The sequence below is a fragment of the Petaurus breviceps genome, unplaced genomic scaffold (assembly GCF_028583685.1).
Source record: "Petaurus breviceps papuanus isolate PSGF00001 unplaced genomic scaffold, PetGlider_PUasm1.0 188, whole genome shotgun sequence".
In the NCBI taxonomy this organism is placed as follows: domain Eukaryota; kingdom Metazoa; phylum Chordata; class Mammalia; order Diprotodontia; family Petauridae; genus Petaurus; species Petaurus breviceps.
Window position 1 is genome coordinate 22,877,937 of NW_027185804.1, and position 14,206 is coordinate 22,892,142.

The 14,206-nt window shown below is 42.1% G+C and overlaps 1 protein-coding gene across 7 annotated transcripts in view; it reads left to right on the top strand.

Moving 5' to 3' along the window:
- The window catches only part of HIPK3 (homeodomain interacting protein kinase 3), a 168,603-nt gene that overhangs the window by 55,336 nt on the left and 99,061 nt on the right, over window positions 1-14,206 (top strand). For 6 of the 7 annotated variants that reach the window (XM_069091372.1, XM_069091374.1, XM_069091376.1 and 3 more), the window contains exons 3-7: window positions 5,768-5,915; window positions 6,819-6,881; window positions 8,530-8,782; window positions 9,596-9,654; window positions 11,672-12,995. In XM_069091372.1, the coding sequence (XP_068947473.1) occupies window positions 12,908-12,995 (88 nt within the window). In that variant the 5' untranslated portion in view covers window positions 5,768-5,915; window positions 6,819-6,881; window positions 8,530-8,782; window positions 9,596-9,654; window positions 11,672-12,907. Of the gene's footprint in view, window positions 1-5,767; window positions 5,916-6,818; window positions 6,882-8,529; window positions 8,783-9,595; window positions 9,655-11,552; window positions 12,996-14,206 lie in introns of those variants that run through there. The other variant, XM_069091373.1, reaches the window with a different exon arrangement.

Below are 14,206 nucleotides of genomic sequence, written 5' to 3' on the forward strand. Positions count from 1 at the left end.
TCCATTTTCATTGATCAAATTATTGATTGTCTGCCTCACCTTATTGTTAGTTTCAGTGGTTCTCTTTGATATGATCCTCCTGCTATTTGGTATTCATCCTCTGTTAACTGTTCTCATTTCCATTTTATACACACATTTTTTTTTAAGCAATCAGGGTTAAGTAACTTGCTCAAGGTTACACGGCTAGCCATTTCTGGGTGTGGTGCTGAGTGTGTGAGCCCGGACTTGATCCAGGTCATCCCAACACTGGAGTTGGTGTTCTTACTCGATGAGCCACCTGGCTGCCCCTAAGCAATTGGGGTTAAGTAACTTGCTCAAGGTTACACGGCCAGGTGTTTCTGGGTGGGTGCTAAGTGTCTGAGCCTGGGATTCAATCTCCAGGTCTTCTCAACACTGGAGCCAGCGCTCTTACTTGCTGTGCTACCTGGCCTCCCCAATACACACATTTTTTAACTTAATTTTTGGTTTCAGTTCCAAATTCTCTACCTCCTTTTATCTCTTCCACTTATTGAGCAGGCAAGAAATATGATATTCATTATACATATTAAGTGATGGAAAATATTTTTCCACATTATTCATGTCCTGGGGGGAAAAAGCAAGAAATATGAAGGGAAAATATACTTCAATTTGTACTCTGAGTCCATCAATTCTCTATCTAGAGGTGTGACATCATATGTGACATCATGAGTCATTTGGAGTTATAGTGGATCATTCTATTGGTCATAGTTACTAAGTCTTTCACTGTTGATTATATTGCTGTTACTGTATATACTCTTCCCCTGGTTCTGCTCATTTCACTTTGCATCAGTTCACTTAAGTCTTCCTGGGTTTTTCTGAAACCATCCCCTTCATCATTCTTATAGCACAATAGTATTCAATCATGTGCATATAACATACATTGTTCAGTCATTCCCCAATTGATGAGCCTCCCCTTAGTTTCTAATTCTTTCCCACCACAGAAAGTCCTGCTATAAATATTTTTGTATATATGGATTTTTTCCCTTTACTTTGATCTCCTTGTGGTATAGATCTAGTATTGGTATTGCTGAGTCAAAGGGTATGCACTTAGCTCCAATTTGTCCTCCAGAATGGTTGGACTAATTCACAGCTTCACCAAAACGATACACATAAAATTTTAAAATATAAGTTGGTGAGTTTCCTGTGCAATTTTATTAGTTTTTTTTCTTTTTCTTCCCTTTTTCTTCACATTGGAATTGTTTTTCTTCACATATCTCTTAGGCTAACTTCTTGGCATTTTCCATGGTTCTCCAATGTTTGTTTATTTATTTATTTTTGTAGTAGGGTTAAACTGAGAAAAATCACAGATTATATATTTATATCTGAAAGGAATTCCTTGATCTCCAAATCTCCCAGTACTAAAGTCTTTATTGCTACCTTCAAATAATCAGATGATATAATTGTAGTATCTGTTCTGAACTCATTGTCCTGACATCAATTCCCAGAGGCAGGTTAGGTCCATAAAGTGTGATTAACTATTTCTCCCCTCATAGTCTTAGGGGTATCACTAAAGGTTTGGAGTTAATTTCTAACACTATCACTTATGAGCCCCCATCTAGTGTGTTCCATGTTGATTACCAGCCAACCATACTTCATCAGCTTTTAGAAAGGGTCATTATAGGGCGACTAGGTGGCACAGTGAATAGAGCACTGGCCCTGGAGTCAGGAGGACCTAAGTTCAAGTCTGGTCTCAGACACTTAACACAAAACCAGCTGTGTGACCTTGGGCAAGTCACTTAACCCCAATTGCCCTACCTTCTCCCCTCTAAAAAGCAAAATCTGAAAAATAAAAAATAAAATTTAAAAAATGGGTGGCTAGGGGGCATAGTGAATAGAGTACTGGCCCTGGAGTCAGGAGGACCTGAGTTCAAATCCACCTCAGACACTTAACACTTACTAGCTGTGTGACCTCGGGCAAGTCACTTAACCCCAATTGCCCTCCAAAAAAAAGGGTCATTATAAAATGTGGTATAGCAAGAGTTGTTTACAAAACATTCTCCCAGAAGACTGCGACTCTCCTACAAGTCCATCAGAAGCATTTGGAAAGTAGGCTGAATCTCAGAGCACATGGGCAAAGCACATTTCACAGTTCTTGGTAGAGTGTGGCAGCTGTATTTCTCTTTGCCTCCAAATAGATCATGCTTCCTAAAGCCACTTTTTCCTCAGTTTATCTAGTTTGTCTTCTTTTAGTTACTGACTGGATGTATCATTTATCACTTTCCAGTGACATAGTCAATGAATGAGGGCTAAGGCAGAGTTCAACTCTCTCTCTGAGCTGACTTGCTTCTCCTCCTGCTCCCCAATAATCCCTTTATTTCATATGCATTTAGGCTCAGAGGCATATCTACTTCTTTCAATTAATCCCCAAATATTTGTCATCCAATTTCATCTAATGACTGGGAGCATTTCCTCCTTGAACCTTGTTTACACCTTTGATTGATTGATTCAATAGAGGTGTCTAGGAATTGTTCACACCTAATTTACAAGTTGATCCATTTTATACCTTAATGAAAGAGGTATTTTTCTACAGATAAAGATATCAGGATTTAGAGAAACTGTTAATTACATTAACTGAGGTTGGGGGAGGGTGTGTGAAACATTCCTCTTCTGCAATGGTAGCCTTTCTTGTTATTTTTTTTTTAATGGTCATGGAATAAGTTGTAAGGCTTTTGTTTGCTACATGAAAAGTATCAAGTGAAAATAGAAGGCCATTGGTTCAGACATCTCTAGAGAGCTTTTCAACAGGACTTTGGCCATCCAAATCATTGGAAAAATTCCCTTTTAAATTATAAGGAGACGAAAGTTGGAGGGGGTATGGGAGAAGATATGGGAGAGAACAGATTGGAGGAGGGGATATCCAGTGGGATCACTATTTTGGGGTGGTAGGTAGGGGAAAATGGGGAGAAAATTTGTAACTCAAAATCTTGTGGAAATAATGTAATCTAGAAGTTAATAAAGCATATGATAAAAATAAATAAATTATAAGGAGACAAAGCAAAATTATATTATGAATTAGATGCTTATTATTAGCATATTTGTTTTAGGTAGGTTGTATTTATAATACCATAGTTGTGTCTTTATGAATTCTTTATATACTTTGTGGTGTACTGAGGCATTTCACACAATCAATGAACACAGTACTTTTATATTCATTTTTAAGGGCTTTTATAATAGAGGTAAGTGTGATATTAAGGGAAAAAAGATTAAATTTGGGATCAGGTTGTATTACAGATCTGCTGAGATGCAATATGACTTTGGACAAGTCAATTAACATGTGTGTACCTCAGCTTGATGGATGATCGCCATGACTTGGGGCATAATAACATCACATAGCTGTCATGCCTGTTTTTTAAAATTGATTTGTTTATTTACTTTTAGTTTACAACATTCAGTTCCACAGTTCCTTGAGTTTCCAATTTTTTCTCCCTCCCTCCCCTCCCCCCCATCATGGCAGCATGTCATGCCTGTTTTTATGACATGTTGCTGACCATATGTATGATTTATTTGATGCTGAGTCCTCAATTAGGATTTTAACCAACAATTATTTTAATCAACAATGCACAGGTATTATTCCTGTGAGGAAACATGATCATGACAATCTGACATTGTTTCTAGAAGTGAATTGTGATAACAATGAGTATCATAGCTAAGGCTGTGTGGTAGGAGTAGTTAATTTATATCGAAAGGGTAACAGCTTTCATTCTAATAAAATTTTTCTTCACATTCAATTAACCCTTCCCATTTACAATGATAAATTACAGATACTAAGTATGATTGGTTGGTATACCAGTTGTAAAATTCGGGATTGAGTAACAACGGGAGAAACATTTATTATGTACCTACTATGTGCAAAGGGGGCAGCTAGATGGCTCAGTGGATATAGCCCTGAACATGGAGTCAAGAAAACCTGAGTTCAAATTAGGTTTCAGAAACTTACTAGCTGTGTGATGCTGGGCAAGTCACAGCCTCTGTTTGCCTCTGGAGAAGAAGGCAAACCATTCAAAAAAAAAAAGACAGAAAGAAAAAGAAGAAAAAGAAAGTGAGGGACATGAAGACAAAACTAGTGATAGTCCAGCCCTGAGATGAGAAAAGATTTAATGCTAATAGTAGAAGTGGGAATTTAAAGGAAGAGATGGATCTGAGAAATGTGTGAGACTGCTGTTTCTTAATTTTAGACAGCTCCCTTCTCCTTCTATGGACAATTTTGGTACATAAAAGAACTTTCAAAATTCAGACTTTTTCTTTTCATTTTCCCCCCTCTTCAATACTAAACAGGTGTGACTTTATAGGTATGAGTAATCCTTTCATAGCCTAGTTGAAAGTCTTTGTGAGTTGCTGTGTCAAAAATAACTTATCAGTTGATGGCCAAAGTTTTGGAAACGAGCCTTTCTAAACTTAGCTTGGTTAGTCCTCAGTTGACAGACAAACAATTCATCACTGCCCCTATACTCCCTGGTTTATTAGGACCTGCCAGGGTTCAGACCTTATTAAGTATGAGTGAATTCAAGGTCATCTCCATGGCATGATGAGGCAATAGGATAAGATTTTGGTGGAGGTTGGGTGTGAGTCTTTGAATCTTTGAAATTTAATAAGAACAAGTTTCTGCCTTCTTGGAATTTGAGATATAGTAGATAAAATAAGGCACAAAGCTGAGAATGTGCAAAATATCAGAGGTTTCCTCGGTGTGGGGAGTTTCTTCCAGCAATGTAGAAGGCAGTGTAGAGTTAATTGCTAGGGGGTTCCTTGAGGCACATAGAAATTAGGTGTTACAACTAATAATTGTCAAGAGACACAACTCTATCCAGTACCTTATTTTGCCTCCAAGAACTATACATGGACAATGATCATTCACTCATTCAGCAAGCATTTATTAGGACCCTACTATGTGCCAGGCACTATCTGTTAGAAAGAATCATTAATAAATTAATGAGTAGTGTTGAACAGAAGTGTAAAACCTGTTCCCCGAAACAATCCTGCATGTAGCCCAAAACAGATTAGAATGTGTGGGACATATTTAACAAAATAAGTAAAAATACAGTGGGACATAGATAATGTTAATATAGAATTTTCTAAGTCAATATGGCCTACAAGCTCCTTATGTACAATTCAATGGACCTAGTTTCTGTTTGTGTATGTCACTACTGGTGTAGAAGCTGGACTCCAAGCTGGGGATCTCAAGGGAGGATTAATGAAAGATGGGAGATTGGAACTAAACTTTGAAGAAAGGTTAAAATATTAAGAGATGGATATGGGGAGGTTAGTGAGCAAGTAAGGGGTGGCTACAATCAAGATGAAAGGAATAACATGAACTAGGAAAACAGCAGGTCTGTGTGCCCAATGGTTCCCCATTAGACTATCCTGGCTAGAGCATAGAGCAACAGGGGAGTAGCAAGAGACAAAACTGAAAAGGTAGGTTAGGGTCAGATGGCAACTGACCTTGTATGCCAAGCTAAAGAAACTGGACTTTTTCCAGTAAGCTCTGGGGAAGGCTCTTGAGCAGGAGAGCACAGAGATCAAAGGGAAATGAATTTGGCAATAGCATGCAGGATGGATTGAAGTACCCTGGACTAGAGTGGGGGTGGGGGCATCTGGAAGGAGACCAGAGCCAAGGAAATCAGTTACAGTCAAGCCCTGAGGAGGTAATAACCTTAACTAAGATGGTAGCAGTGGGAGACACAAGTAAAAATGGGAAACATCTGAGATAATTCTACCTTTCATTTTTAAAAAGTTCTTTTCTTCCCTTTTTTAGAGATGATTGCATCTAAAAGATGAACAATATCACAAGTATGGAACATGGATCCCTCCCTCTAAAGATCTCTTCTTATCCCTGGAGATTTGGTCTGAAGGAGCCTGAGAGCTGGAAGTACTTAGAGAACATATTTTCTGTTGTTCTGGGGGTGAGTTTTTTTCTGCCACGTTAACCTTTTCTCCTTTAAATTATTTATCCTTTTTTGGTGTTTTTTACTCTTCAACTATTTCAACCAAAAGTCACCAGAAGTTAATGGAAAAGAATGCTTTAAAAAAAAGTATGCTTTACATGCTGTATCTCACCCAAGCCTAGGCACAATTTTGTTTATCCATTTTGGAGATTCCTTCTTGTCTTTATATTTATAAATTTGGAGAAGGCAAATGTTAAAAAAAAGTCTTATTTTTATTTACAACTGATGAGGAGCTTATGATTTCACCCTCCCCCCTGCCCCTTTTAAAGGCTTCACTTAAAATACTCTTGTCATAGGTTGGGTAGCAGCAAGTAATAAAAACATCTTGTTAAGCATGCACTCATTTTCTCTTCTCCTTAGTCCTGCCCTAGTCACAATAGTAAGAAATGTGAGAAGATGACCACCCTGCAAGTTCTATTCCCCATTGTGAAAGCAATGAGAGACAGCATGGTGGGGTGGAAAAAATGCTGGATACAGTGTAATGAGATGGGTTCAAATTCCACCTCAGATACTTATTAGCTATGTGACAACAATCTTCCCATCTGCAAATTGGGGATGATAATACTTACATTAAACAACACAGAGTGGTGGAAAAGTATAGGAAAATGCTTTGTAAACCTTAAAGGGTTGTAAAATGGTGAATCATTATTAATGGAAATTTTTCCATTCCGAAGAATTCAATTCAAGTTAACATTTATTAAGTGCCTACCTTGGGCCAGCCATTGTTTCAGGGACTGAAGATACAGGCAGAAAATAGAGCAGTCTCTTCACTTGATGAACCTGCTTTTTATTGGAGAGGTGGGGAAAACTGCATGTATGTGTAGCAAACTTTCTGTGTTTTTTTTCTTTTTATTAACACAGGCTTATATTGGTGGGCCAGATTTCCTAGAAGAGCAAGGGATTGCTCCTGTCAGGATTTTATAGGTAATCCTGAGTGGCTGCAAGTTTCTTTTATTTTTTTCTTTTAAAAATTTATTTAGTATTTTGTTTTTCCTGTTACATGTAACAATTTCCAACATTCATTTTTAAAACTTTGAGTTCCAAATTCTCACCCTTCCTCTTACCTCACACTCTCCCCCCACTCCCAAATTGAGAAGGTAAGCAATTCCATATAGGTTATGCATGTGTAGTTGTGTAAAACATATCCATAATAGTCATGTTGTGAAAGGAAACAGAGACAAAAAAACCTCAAGAAAAATAAAGTAAAAAAAAAAGTCTGCTTCAATCTGTATTTAGACACCATCAGTTCTTTTTCTGGGTATGGATAGCATTTTTCATCATAAGATCTTAAGAGTTGTCTTGGATCATTGTATTGCTGAGAATAGCCAAGTCATTCGCAGCTGATCATCTTACAATATTACTGTTACTTTGTACACAGTATGTTTCACTTTGTATCAGCTCATGTCTTTTCTAGGTTTTTCTGAGAGCATCCTGTTAATCATTTTTTAGGGTACAATAGTATTGCATCATAATCACATACCACAATTTGTTCCACCATTCCCCAATTGATGGGCATCCCCTCAACTTCTAGTTCTTTGCCTCCAGAAAAGAACTGTTAAAAATATTTTTGTACATATAGGTCATTTTCCTTTTTTTTTTAATCTCTTTTGGGATACAGACTTAATAGTGTTATTGCTAACTCAAAGGGCATGCACAGTTTCATTGCTCTTTGGGCATAGTTCTAAATTGCTCTACAGAATGGTTGAATCAGTTCACAACTCCACAACAGTGCATTAATGCACAAAAAATGAACTTATTTTCCCCTCAATCCGTCCAACATTTGTCATTTACCTCTTTTGTCCTATAAGGCAATGTAATAGGTATGAGGTAGTATTTCAGAATTGTTTTAATGTGCATTTCTCTAATTAATACTGAGAATAAATTTTCATATGGCTATATATAGCTCTGGTTATTTCATCTGAAAACTGATCATATCTTTTGATCATTTATCTATTGGGGAATAGCTCTTATTTTTATAAATTTGACTCAGTTTTCTATATGTTTGAGAAATGAAGCCTTTATCAGAGAAACTTGATTTAGATTTTTTTTCACAGTTGCTATTTCTAACTGCATTTCCCTTCATCCTATGCCTCTACCTTATTCTATTCTCCCTCTCCTTTCACCCAGTCCCCCCTCAGAACCGGTTTGCTTCTGACTATCCCCTTTCCCAATATCCCTTAGCTGCAAGTTTCTTGAGCTGTTGCTTATGAGCCCCTACTGGTGTGCTTCCACTTGATTATCAGTCAAACAATTATTTTTAGAAAGATTACTTACTAAGTAGGTATGCAAGGACAACTGTACAGAAATATTCCCCATCCCCCAAACAGGGGGCAAACTCTCTCCTGGCACACACAAGATTCCTAAGAAGAATAGGCACAAATTTAGAGTAAAGTGACCAAAGAGTAAACTCACAGTTACTTCCTGATTCCTGGCATTCCTCATCTTACTTTGTGGGGACCTTAGGAAGTTTTCATTGGGTATAGTTCTCTGGGGGGCTATAAGTGTCAGTGCCTTTGTTGTGTCCTGAAGCTGCCTTTCCTTGGTTTGTCTTATTTGTCCTTGTATCTCTCAGTTGCTGTTGCTTTGAATAGGAACTCCAGCTCTTCTGACCATTTGAAGTTCACAAAGTTGTCATCAGGTCATTGGAGTAGGGAGAAGGGAAAAATGAAATCCTGTTTCAGAAGTCCTTCATCACTGCTGGATGTGACTATCACTCAACTGGCCTACAACTGGAATGTTTGAAATCCAGGATGGTTTTGCTGTTTTATCCACGACCTCAAAGACCATGACTAATTCTTTTAAATCTATCATAAGACATTTCCAGGGTGAGTGGCATCATCCTCTAGTGGAAAAAGGAGTGGCTGTGGAGACCCTTGTGACCTTGGACAAATCATAGTTAAGCTCACTTGATGAGCTTCAATTTTCTTAGACATGAATTGGGGTATAAGGGTGGCTAGGTGTCGAAGTGAATAGAGCACCAGCCCTGGAGTCAGGAGAACTTGAGTTCAAATCAGACACTTAACACTTACTAGCCATGTGACCTTGGGCAAGTCACTTATCCCCAATTGTCCTTCCAAAAAAAAAAAAACCAGGACATGAATTGGGGTGGCTATAAGAGGGAATAAACATTTATTAAGCACCTATTATGTGTCAGTCAGTATGTTAAGTGCTTTTACAAATATCTCATTTGTACCTAACAACAATGCTACCAGATAGGTACTATTGTTTTGGCTATTTTACAATTGAGGAAACTGAAGCAATCAGAGGTTAAATAACATGCCCAATTTCACAGCTAGTAAATGTTTGAGATCAGATATGAACTTCAGACTTCTTGACTCTAGTACCAGTGATCTATTCATTGAACCACTTGTCTCTAAATCCTTTTTAGGTCTAAATCTATGAGCATGTCTGATTTCATCAATGACCTGAAGCCCCTATGATTCTTTCAAATTAGGGATTTATTCATACTTGGTTTACTTTTGATTCATTTATTGATTTGAGATGTCTAGGTTTTCATTATTAATTGGGTTAGAGTGACTATTTTTTTTTTAAAGCAATTGGGGTTAAGTAACTTGCTCAAGGTTTGCCAGGTGTTTCTGGGTGGGTGCTAAGTGTCTGAGCCCAGATTCCATCCCCAGGTCATCCCAACACTGGAGCCGGTGCTCTTACTCGCTGTGCTACCTGGCCGCCCCATAGAGTGAGTATTAATAGGCAACATGTAAGCATGAAATATATCCAAAGTGTTTGGGTGGGAGAAGCAACAACTAGAAGAATAAGAAAAAGTTTCTTGTAGAAAATGACTTTGGAGGTGAGGCTTAACAGGAACTTCAGATTTCAAGGGAAGGAGATGAGGAGGGTGTGCCTTCCAGTTATGGGGGACACCCTGTGCCTGTGCCTAGAGATGAGAAATTTAACCAGGAACTTCAAGCAGGTAAGTTTTTCTGGAACTAGAGATCTGGGATGGGGGTGGAGAGGAAGTAATGTACAATCATCCTGGAAAGAGAAGTTAGAACCACATTTGGGAAGTGAAAAACAGAGGAGTTTGTAAATACAAATATTCCTCTAAGCAATAGGACCATAGAGGAATGTGTTTCAGTTCTCAAATAAAGGCTACAAAGGTTAGTGAAAACTAACAACTAGGAATTGGGAGATCTGGGTTATAATTCCTTGTCTGCTACTAACTTAGTGTTGTGACACTGGGCAAGTCTTTTTTACCTCTTAAAGCCTCAGTTTCCTCATCCGTAAAGTGGGGATAATAATACCTGAAGAATTTACCCCACAAAGCTGTTTTATCAGATGAGATAAAGCAGGTATAATGCCCCAGTTATTATCTTCAGCATGTGCTGTTCTTCACTAAGTGCTTCTCACAATCCTGGGAGGTAGATGATATTTTATAATTGAGGAAACTGAGGCAGACAGCCTAAGTGATTGCCAAGGGTCACACAGCTAACAAGTACCTGAAGCCAGATTTGGACTCAGAAATTTCTTACTACATTCTGACTAAAGACAGGCCCAATGCTCTATCCATTGTGCCATCTAGCTGCCTAGCTGAAGATAAGGAGTTTTATTCCCTACTAAGGAAGAAAATAAGGATATAGTACATTCACAAATAAATATGTAGGGTATTGCCTGTGCAAAAAGTATCTGTCCACATGGATCGTCTAAATTCTACTTCTGTGAAAGCATGAATATCTTTGGAATATTGCACAACCCTCTCCAAGGGAGATTTTGATTCCTGTCCATAGTGGAATAGAAGAAGGGGTTATGATGTTGGTGAGACAGAGAAGGGTATAGACTAAAATTTTATGTTTCTCCTTCCCACCTCTCATCCTCAAATATTTCTGGGCCAGGGAATTTATTTAAAAGGTTCAAATAATTTTCCTTGTTGCTATTGATTAAAGGGATATTAAAGGGCTTGAGTCCCCACTAAGTGCTAGTTATTCCAAAGGCCGTCTCAAATTGTGAATATTATGTAAAAACCTATTTATATGACAGCAAACAGAAATGAAAGAAGCTATACAGACTAGAGTATACCAGAAAATATACAGAGTGAATGAGCTCTTGAGATGGGAGCAAATTATTTTAGATCTACCAAAACCCTGAAGTTTTGGGGGAAGATAAACTGGAAATCAGAGATGTCTTCAGGTGCCCACTTTTCTATCTCTGCCAGTTCCCAAATCTTTTTTTTCTCTCAGTGGGCATGGTAGGAACAAACTTCTAACCCCTGCCACCACACAAGTTTAATGAGTTTCCCCTTAAAACTTACTGAGAATATCCTTAGGACTTGGTTAGCTTAGGGAACAAAAGGCCCAGGCTGTTGGCATTACTTTCTGATTAACTACAAAACAAGGAAACCCCTAAGACATGGGTGGGGAACCTTCAGCCTTGATGTCACATGTGGTTCTCTAGGTCCTTAAATGCAGCCCTTTGAATCCGAATTCAACAAAGTTCAAGTTCAGCGAAAGGGATGCACTTGAGGACCTAAAGGGTCACATATGGCCTTGAGACTGCAGGTTCCCCACACCTGTCCTAAGATCTCTAATTACTCAGCTTGTGGGAAATGATGGGCAACGCAGATAAGCCAAAGCTTGTCTCAGCAGAATCCATTTGGTGTCCTCAATGACTACCTTTGTAGACTATCTCTTCCCTCCCCAAATGGCTAAGTAAATCTTTTGTTAACTGTTGGATGATCTGAATGTCGCTTTTTATTCCAGTATTGAATCTAAACTACCAGAACACGCACCAGAACAGTGAGGCCCTCCTAAGGAGAACCTGGAGCCACATGTGTGTCTCCAAGAAAGAAGAATAATGTCTTGTCCAAAGCTCTTGTACCAACGTGTTCCCTTATACACTCTGCACCAACTGGATATCAAAAACAACATAAAAACTCTAAGCTAGGGAGCAGGTTACAAAGTAAATACAAAGTAATTTGAGGAGGGAGGGAACACTAGCTAGGAGGCAAATGCGGGGCACTTTCTGGGGGTAGGTGACTTCTGAGCTGAACCCTGCAAGATAGGAATTTAGAGGCAAAGTTGAGAAGGGAGCAAATTCCAGGAGTGCAGATGGCTCGTACAAGGTTGTAGGAAATGGGATGAAGAGTGCTGGGACTTCTAAGGAAGGTCTTTGATATCATAGCTCAAATCTAAAAGTTAAATATTCACCGAATCACTGAATGTCGAGCTGGGAGGGACCCCTACAGCCATCTAGTCTAACCAATAGTTTCTTCCTTCCCCCATCTCTGTAAGCTGTCACAGAACTTTGCTTGTAAATTTCCAACGAAGGACAAGCTAATCTAAAAATAAACAAAAAGTCAGAGGTGCCATTTTATTATCTCACTAACTTCACCTGAGTTCCTGAATTTAGAAGGATTACTAAATGTAACACAAGCCTGGCCAGTGGAAAGTAACTAATTTCTAGCCTTGGATCCCGACACTAGCTGGGATGACCTTGGGCAAATCCTTAGTTGGTTCCATCTCTAAAAGAAAGAGAGGGACTGACTGATCTCAAATGTCTTCCAAACCTGGAATTTTAGCACTCTTAAAAAAGGTAGACAGGTTGTTGGGGAAGAGCACGAAGCGTTAAAAGATCGACCCGGGGGGTGAAACCTCGCGGCTCAATTCTGGCCCCGTGGCTCAAGCAAGGTCTCTTCAGCCTTGAAGTCTCTTCGCCTCTCTGGGTCTCAGTTTCCTCATCTGTGCTTTGCCTAGATGATCTAAGGTCCCTTCTAGCTCAAACCTGTGAATTTGTGGTTTGAGATGAATCATTCCATTGGTTTCCTGAGGAAAAAGTGGAGGAGGTTCACAGAGGGGTAGAAGAGTCCAACTTCTCTCTGCAAGCTCTCGTTAATTCCATGGTTTCGGGGGAGGGGGTCTCGTGAACCCCTGGTCTTCTCGGAGTATGTTTACACAGGGGTCATTTCGTTTCCCCCTGCCCTGGCGCTGGATTTTCGGATGCACTTGACCAGGGACGGGAGGGAAGGAAGGAAGGAAAGAAAGAAGGAAGAAAGGAATGGTGCCGCTCTGGATGGAGGCTCTCAGGGTAAAGAAGGCTCGCATCTCTCGCCCTTTTCTCGGGGGTGTTCCTTCCCTGGGCTCTTCATACTCTTCGCCGTTGCAAGGGACACCGTGCATGCACACGGGGAGCCCCCCAGGACCAAGACCCCAGCCCCAGACGGGGCTGGTGCGTGACGCAGCTCCGGGAGCCTGCAAGCGCCCACTTTATAGGGACAGGGAGGGGATTCTCAGCACTGCTCCCGAGGAGGGAGTGGGCCAGACGGGGTTCAAGGGCATCGCTGGGGAGGGGAGGCTGGCCCGCCGTGGAGTCGCGCCTGGGACAAGGGTGCGGCTCGGGCTCGCGCCCGTGCTAGAGAACAGGGAGTCCTAGGGGCCGGCTCGCGCCCGGGTTCGCGCGGAGAGGAGGGGTGGGGGCGGAGGAGGGACCATTCCCGCTTCTGTTCCCGCTCGGACCGAGGCAGGGTAGGGGGGGGGGGGGGGGGGGGTGGGGTGCGGTGGGGGGGAGATGGGGAGCGGGGCGGGGCTGGCTCGCACTCCGGCGGAGGCGGAGGCTGGGGGCGGGGATGGCTCGCACTCGGGCACGCCCGCGCACGCGCGCCGAAGGGAGCCTGGCCGACTGACGCGGGGAAGCCCTTGATGCCAGCGCGCGGCGGCGCTGCTGAGGCGACAGTGGGAGTAGGGGGCGAAGGCCGTCGGGCCGGGCAGGGCGGAAGAGGAGGAGGAGGAGAAGGGAAGGAGGAGCCGGAGGCTGAGGGACTGCGGCGGTAGTTGGAAGAGCGGCGAGCTGGACGGCAGCCGCAGCCGGCTGCGCAGGGAGCCGAAGGGCCGCGCGGCGCTTGCCTCCCGCTCCCACCACCACCTCCGCCTCGTTCTCGTTCTCGCGCGCGCCCGGGCGCCGCGCATGGGCCCCAACCGCCGTGGCCGCGGGAGCCCGCGCCGCCCGTAGGCCCCGCGAGCCCGCGCCCCACCGCGCCCCCGGGCAGGAAGATGAGGCGGGCAGCCGCGGGGCTCCGCCACGGCAGCAGCAGCAGCAGCAGCAGCGGGTGCGGGGCCGGGGCGTCGTCGTTCCGCCGTTTGGTCTCAGCCGCCGGCCCAAGATGGCAGCGGCCGCCGCGAGGGGCTGAGCCCGGGCTGGGTGGTGCCGCCTGCTGAAGCGCCTGGCTCCGTGGTCGTCCCCGCGACGGACATGCTCCGGGCCGCCGCCGCGGCCGCCAGCCGAGGGGAGCGCGCCGGCCT